Here is a 7,789-nt window from a genome sequence, read left to right as displayed (position 1 = left end):
TCTCCTTAGACCTTTGTACAGGCGGCATGGAGGTACCCCATTGTGACACTTGGTTAAAACATGTGCATTGCAAAGATCCGGTAGTCCAAGTTAATTAGGACAAGATGCGGGCACTATTAGTATACTATGCATGAGGCTTGCAACTTGTAAGATATAATGTACATAACTCATATGCTTTATTACTACCGTTGACAAAATTGTTTCATGTTTTCAAAATAAAAGCTCTAGCACAAATATAGCAATCGATGCTTTCCTCTTTGAAGGACCATTCTCTTTACTTTTATGTTGAGTCAGTTCACCTATCTCTCTCCACCTCAAGAAGCAAACACTTGTGTGAACTGTGCATTGATTCCTACATACTTGCATATTGTACTTGTTATATTACTCTATGTTGACAATTATCCATGAGATATACATGTTACAAGTTGAAAGCAACCGCTGAAACTTGATCTTCCTTTGTGTTGCTTCAATACCTTTACTTTGATTTATTGCTTTATGAGTTAACTCTTATGCAAGACTTATTAATACTTGTCTTGAAGTACTATTCATGAAAAGTCTTTGCTTTATGATTCACTTGTTTACTCATGTCATTACCATTGTTTTGATCGCTGCATCCACAACATATGTTTACAAATAGTATGATCAAGGTTATGATGGCATATCACTTCAGAAATTATCTTTGTTATCGTTTTACCTGCTCGGGACGAGCAGAACTAAGCTTGGGGATGCTTGATACGTCTCCGACGTATCGATAATTTCTTATGTTCTATGCCATATTATTGATGATACCTACATGTTTTATGCACACTTTATGTCATATTCGTGCATTTTACGGAACTAACCTATTAACAAGATGCCGAAGTGCCGGTTCTCGTTTTCGCTGTTTTTGGTTTCGAAATCCTAGTAACGAAATATTCTCGGAATTGGACGAAACGAAGACCCGGGGGCCTATTTTGCCACGAACCTTCCGGAAGACCGAAGAGCATACGAAGTGGGGCCACGAGGTGGCGACACCACATGGCGGCGCGGCCAAGGGGGCCCGCGCCGCCTATGGTGTGGGCCCCTCGTCGGGCCCCCGACTCTGCCCTTCCGCCTACTTAAAGCCTCCGTCGCGAAACCCACGATGCGAAAAAACCACGATACGGAAAACCTTGCCGAGACGCCGCCGCCGCCGATCCCATCTCGGGGGATTCCGGAGATCTCCTCCGGCACCCTGCCGGAGAGGGGATTCATCTCCCGGAGGACTCTACACCGCCATGGTCGCCTCCGGAGTGATGAGTGAGTAGTTCACCCCTGGACTATGGGTCCATAGCGGTAGCTAGATGGTTGTCTTCTCCTCATTGTGCTTCATTGTTGGATCTTGTGAGCTGCCTAACATGATCAAGATCATCTATCCGTAATACTCTATGTTGTGTTTGTCGGGATCCGATGGATAAAGAATACCATGTTATGTTAATTATCAAGTTATTACATATGTGTTGTTTATGATCTTGCATGCTCTCCGTTACTAGTAGAGGCTCCGGCCAAGTTTTTGCTTTTAACTCCAAGAGGGAGTATTTATGCTCGATAGTGGGTTCATGCTCGCATTGACACTGGAACGAGTGACGAAAGTTCTAAGGTTGTGTTGTGCTTGTTGCCACTAGGGATAAAACATTGGCGCTATGTCCGAGGATGTAGTTGTTGATTACATTACGCACCATACTTAATGCAATTGTCTGTTGCTTTGCAACTTAATACTCGGAAGGGGTTCGGACGATAACCTGAAGGTGGACTTTTTAGGCATAGATGCGGTTGGATGGCGGTCTATGTACTTTGTCGTAATGCCCAATTAAATCTCACTATACTTATCATGCCATGTATGTGCATTGTTATGCCCTCTCTATTTGTCAATTGCCCGACTGTAATTTGTTCACCCAACATGCTTTTATCTTATGGGAGAGACACCTCTAGTGAGCTCGTGGACCCCGGTCCATTCTTTTAATACTGAAATACAAATCTGCTGCAATACTTGTTTTACTTGTTTTCTCTCGCAAACAATCATCTTCCACACAATACGGTTAACCCTTTGTTACAGCAAGCCGGTGAGATTGACAACCTCACTCGTTTCGTTGGGGCAAAGTACTTTGGTTGTGTTGTGCGAGGTTCCACGTTGGCGCCGGAATCTCCGGTGTTGCGCCGCACTACATCCCCCGCCATCAACCTTCAACGTGCTTCTTGACTCCTACTGGTTCGATTAAACCTTGGTTTCTTACTGAGGGAAACTTGCCGCTGTGCGCATCACACCTTCCTCTTGGGGTTCCCAACGGACGTGTCAACTACACGCATCACCGTTCTTGAGGCGGCCCACCGTGAGATCACGCGCGTCATGGCGGCGCTCCACGTGGCGGCCGGACACATCCTCACCGCCTGCGCTCCCCACCTGTGGAAGGCGACACGATGCGGACGTGGGACATGCACCGCACCGACGCCGTCTGTGCTGGCCGCGAGACCATGCGGCGCATGGGATGCGTGTGCGGCGTCTGCTTGGAATGCGCTCGACACAATGCTCAACGATGCCCAGTCCGCCAAGCTCCGGCGAGCGGACACCGATAGTACTAACTGTTGGTGTCCTTGCCGAACTCGTCGTTGTGGTAGTTCCTGCGGTAGGTTGTCTTGTCAAATACCTTGACGATCATCCCAACGTATCCTTCTTAGAGGAAGGTGAGCGGGTAGCCGACCTCGAGGTTGTGGCCATACGCGAACTTCTCCCACCGCTGAGCAGGTACATCTTGCCCTGCCTGTCGAACAAGACCACGTGGGGTCACCGGCAAAACCCGTAGAGCTAGCCTCCCGCAGCTGCAATTTGCCCGGCTCGGTGCCATCGACGAACTCGGTGAAGTTATCCGGGAAACACTTGATGCCGAGTTGGTCCTCCTCGAGGTGGAGGAGGAACTCGAAGCATCTCGCCTCCTGCGAAGACGACGACGACTCAAACGATGATTACCCTGGGGGAGTTGCTGCTCCAGCACGGTGGCCGCGCCTGTGGCGACCGCGCTCGCGGCCTCGACAGCCTTATCGACCAACTGGACCCTCCATGGATTTTCTCGCGGGGGATGTGAGAGAGGAGGTGGGGGGCGGCGCAACGGTGGAGGTTGTGCGGGGGCTAGGGTTGTGAGGAGGGGATGTGGTAGCCCAGCGCGCCCCTCTTTATACACCGGAGGCAAACGAGGGGGCAGCACGCTTGACAATGGCATTAATTTCATTGGCAGAGGTAGACGACAACCGCTCGGTAGATGAGGCATTGCCATTGACATGGCGTAGACTGTCAAAGCATTGGCGCCTCACCAGTCCTGACGTGCTGCTGAGAAGAGGCACAGATCCAGATCAATACCAGGTGGGCTCGTAGGAGAAGCGAGTGGTCACGCGGCGAGATGCATCCAAAGCGCAAATTTTGGTCGTATTTATGTCTCGGTGGATATGCGATCACTATGTGCGTCGAGCCGCTGGAACTAGATCTAAACCCTATTTGGACCGACCAATAGCAAACGGTTGCTGCGGGCCGCTGCTATGGCGCAAGCGCATCCTGGGTCGGTCTTGTGAACAGGCCTTGCCCCCTACTACCGAGAATAGGTCAGAAGGAGTGTACTTCTGGCCCAATCAACCGCCCGCCGTAGCTTGATGAATTTTACCGTCTCTTAATCCGTAGTATATTTTAGTATAAGTGTACTTCCCCTCCCCTCCCCTGGGTCCTCCAAACCCTAATCCTCACCTCCCTGCCCGCCGTTGACATGCCGCACCCTCGATCAGGCAGTCGCCGCGACCGCACCCGCAGCCCCCTGGACGATAGCCTCCGTTCGGGCCGCTCGTCGGCGATGCACTTTGATGTTCCAGTCGCCGGTGGGCGAGAGGTTATTTCCGTCGATTGCCACGGGGTACGCACAACCATCTTTGTCGACCGAGCTATCGATGGAACCTACTCGACGGAAAGTGTTCCAGGGCGGTTCCAGAGCATCGATCAACTCATGCACGCTTTGGGTGCCTCCTGGCCGTATGCCCTTCTCGTCCGATTCATCGCGTTTATCCATCTCTGAGAATTGCTTCTCCTAAAAAAGGGCACAATTGCTCATCTAACCTTCTTGTTCAACTACAGGTCTGACGAGGAGGAGCATGTGGGAACCACTGCATCTGCGCAAACGCCCCATCCAGACGGGCTCCAGCATCTAGACTTCAGCGATCTAATGTATGTCCGCTGCTGCCACCGCTCCCTCTCATTTAATCATGTATTTGTTTTGTTTACTGGTGGGGATAGAGAGTTTTCTTGATAGTGCAAGAGGTTAACATTGAATGTTTCATTCAATCTCCTAAAATAACATTGAATGTTGCTCTGCTACTCATTGGGTCTGCTTGTTCAAATTCAGGTTTAAGGAGCAGCACGCAGCTGAGCCTGCATCTGCACAAACACTCTGTAAACTGGATCTCTTATCCTTGAAGGATCTGCGCTACCCTAGGGCAATGGATGTATCGCCCACCATTGCCACATCATTGCCCTCTCCGCGTCACACCGTTGCCACGTCCTTGCCCTCTCCGCGTCACACCATTGAGGCCTCGCCGCCATCAGGGCGCTCTCTTTCCTCCTCACCTATTTGGAAAAAGTGCGACTTTATCTGGGAAATGACATTTCACACCATCAAAGATCTTGGGGGATATTTCCGCACATTTCCTCATGTGGGTGGACCGTTTCAGAGTAAAGATGAAGCTTACAAGGGTATTGCTCGCTACCTTGCTGAACACGAGGATCCGTCAATGTAAGGTTTCTGAACTTCTGTATATATTTCCATTGATTTATCTCTTCTGTTCTGGTTGCATAGTTGCAAGTTGCAACTGAAATATTCAGACACAGCTTGTATGACATCGGCCACAAAAGATCATCACAGGAAGCAGGAAACACACACATTACTTTAAGTTAGTTTTAAAATGGACCAGACTAGATTTAAATTAATATTTTTGTTTGAGAACCACTTACCAATGTTAAATAAACATTACATGTCAAAATAAGTTTGTTCAAAACAGTGTGAAACACACTGAGTTGAGAACCAGAAACAGAACAAAGCTAGATAAAGGTATTTGAGTACTGGCAGGCATGGAAACAGTTATGTTCTCTTTTTGTTGATTATTATTACTATGAGCTGTCTCCGGGCTTTCAACAGTTCTCCACATAATTTAATTCACTCTATGCCTGTGTTGGTCTGATAGCATTGATAGCATTGTATTCTTCCAATTTTCAAGGGGTACAGTTAGCTAATCACATATAATACTCTAAATCTGAACAGAGGTCGTGGCCTTTCTGAAGTGGATAAGCTTATACAACACTGCCGTTACTTTCCTGATGGCACAAAGAGGCGTTTGAAAGCAGGACAACAAATTGATAAAAGGCGTGATGCGAATTACCAATTGGTTCAAGCTGTGTTGTACAAGTACAATGAGCATCACAATCTTTCTGGGGTTTGCTCTCTGTCCTCCCACCCTCCAGCCTCTACCAGGATTGCATTGTTTATATCATATTGTCTTTCCCATTTATGTAATAATTAATTGCAGTCACTTATCAGATCAACACATATTTTAGGATCGTGCATATGAAGTCAAATATGTTCCGGATAAGCCAGTACGTTGGGAGGAAGAGAACTGTAGGATGTACATTCATATGAATTTCACTGCAAAGACCAAAGTTTCTGATGATAATATGTTCTTTACTGAAATCACACATGGGACCGGAAAAGGTGGTGAATTAACGGTGAACTGTTGCTGCATTGTCAAACATCTTGATAATGGTATTCTATACTCTTTATCTGAACTTATGTTCTGGTGAAATACATTTTGTGATTTGCAGTAACTTGAACTTAATTTGCTTCTGTATCTAGTAAATGATCCTTAATGTATTTGCCTATTTGTTCTCCCCTTTTTCATCTTGTCTATTATTCTTGAGCTTTACAATCTCACCCTCTTTTAAATAAAGGTCCCTGCCTTGGTTGTGAAACTTCTGTGAAGCACCCTAATGATGGTAATGCATATACTGGTGGTCGCATGAATGCCACATATAGCCAACCATTCGGTCCTAGTTGGTGCCGCGACTACAATGAAGACGTACGTACAAGTGTTCATTTCCTTGCAAGCTACTAGCATTTAACATTTTTATTTTTTCAATGTCCATCGCTAAGTACATTTCTTTTGCAGTCTGATGAAGAGGTGGAAAGACTGAGATTTCTGTTTGGGGTAACGATATATTCTTCTGCAGTACTAGTACAATCTATCTATTTGTGGGTTCTGTTACTCATGGATAATTATTATCCCTTGCTCATGTATTTATTTTCTGTAGGGAGCTCCAGCCACTGCCGGCGTACCACTTGAGGTTTAGGCAAACTTTGACTGGCACTTCTGGCCAATAAAGGTCCTCTTTCATTTTCTATTGACTCAACCTATAGTTTGCCATGATCAGCTGCTTTTTTGTACCAACCTGCCAAGTTTGAGCTATTCTTATCGCTAAGACATTGAAAAAATAGAATTTTGTTTTTTTTTGTTTTGTTTTGGATAGATTAAGGCACAATGAGCAACACTCTGTGAGTAAGTAGATGCCTTCAGGTGTAGATTATAAATTCATCTGACAAAAAAAATTCCATTTGTCCAAAGTAAATGGACAGTTTTATGGACAGCCATAACTTGATCATTGTCCCTGTTATATCCGTAACAAGAAGTTAACTGCTTTTGTGAGGAGGAAATACACATTTTTAAAACCAAACAACAAGACGATAATTATTTCTGTCAGCTCACCAAATTGAGCTAGAGAATTATACTACTCCTATCCTCAATGTAACTCCACGGTCTTAATTTGTCGCTTGTGCCTCTGTCTTGCAGTTGACATCGTGGGTCATGCGCTGAAGAGAAGCAGGCCGTGTGGTGGGAGACTACAGAAGAGAATTAAGGGGAAGTACAGTGGTTTCACGGTCCTGTTACCCGCCAGGCAATGTTCAGTACAGTATAATATAATTATTCTCCCAAGTGCTGTGCATGCCTTGGAGCCGCAATTTGAACCTGTTGAATAAATGTTGAATCTTCTGTAGTTTATTTCTCTTTTGGTGTTTGTCTTAATTGCCAGTTGTCTCTGTCCTCCTATTCTCCGTATTTTTTTCTGGAAATTCTTGATGATATAATGTATAATTTTGTAAGAACAAGTGGCCAGCCATCTGTGACGATGTTATTCCCAAGTGAGCAGCATAATTGCCAGTTGTGTTCACTGTCCTCCTATTCTCCGTATTTTTTGCTGGAAGTTCTTATGATATACTCCCTCTGTTCTGATATAATTGACGTGGAATGGTGGCTAGCTAGTAGAGCATGTCTGGTGTCCGGTGTTGATTAAACCGGAACGGAGGTAGTATATTTTTGTAAGAACAAGTGGCCAGCCATCTGGGATGATATTATACCCTAGTGAGCAGCATAATGGGTTGCAGTAGTTCGGATCTGTGCATGCAGTTTCCCCAGTTAGCAGCACAATCGCTCGTGGTGGTCATGTTGATTCATATACTTATTTCTACTACCAAACTTACAAAATGGCGCATTGCCCTGATGACTAAATATAGGGGATGCAGCTTCGGCTAAAAGGACGCATCATGTAGATGAAGTACGCGAGCCAAGATTAGTTGCTGAGGATCCACAGGGGTCAGGGGACTGTGCTTTGGTGAGCAAACATTGAGCAGCCGTGGTCTTTGGTAAAGCTATCACATGGATGAAACTTTCACAAGCCAAAAGCATCAACAAA

General features: G+C 45.9%; 1 protein-coding gene across 3 annotated transcripts; it reads left to right on the top strand.

The window, feature by feature from the left end:
* Positions 1-4,403: 4,403 nt before the first annotated feature.
* Positions 4,404-7,207, top strand: LOC124667384. Of its 3 annotated transcripts, none has more exons than XM_047204677.1 (7): positions 4,404-4,784; positions 5,310-5,481; positions 5,603-5,807; positions 5,993-6,120; positions 6,211-6,249; positions 6,353-6,424; positions 6,889-7,207. In XM_047204677.1, the coding sequence occupies exons 1-6, from the start codon at positions 4,492-4,494 to the stop codon at positions 6,389-6,391; spliced, it is 876 nt and encodes a 291-aa protein (XP_047060633.1). In that variant the 5' UTR covers positions 4,404-4,491; the 3' UTR covers positions 6,392-6,424; positions 6,889-7,207. The 3 variants fall into 3 exon arrangements, with proteins under 3 accessions (XP_047060633.1, XP_047060632.1, XP_047060630.1); XM_047204676.1 differs by having other exon boundaries at positions 6,211-6,270; XM_047204674.1 differs by lacking the exon at positions 6,889-7,207 and having other exon boundaries at positions 6,211-6,276; positions 6,353-6,392.
* Positions 7,208-7,789: the final 582 nt, after the last annotated feature.

This window comes from Lolium rigidum, chromosome 6 (genome assembly GCF_022539505.1).
Source record: "Lolium rigidum isolate FL_2022 chromosome 6, APGP_CSIRO_Lrig_0.1, whole genome shotgun sequence".
NCBI classification, from domain to species: Eukaryota; Viridiplantae; Streptophyta; class Magnoliopsida; order Poales; family Poaceae; genus Lolium; species Lolium rigidum.
Note: the sequence above shows the minus strand (reverse complement) of the source record. Positions and strands in the feature narration are given on the sequence as shown.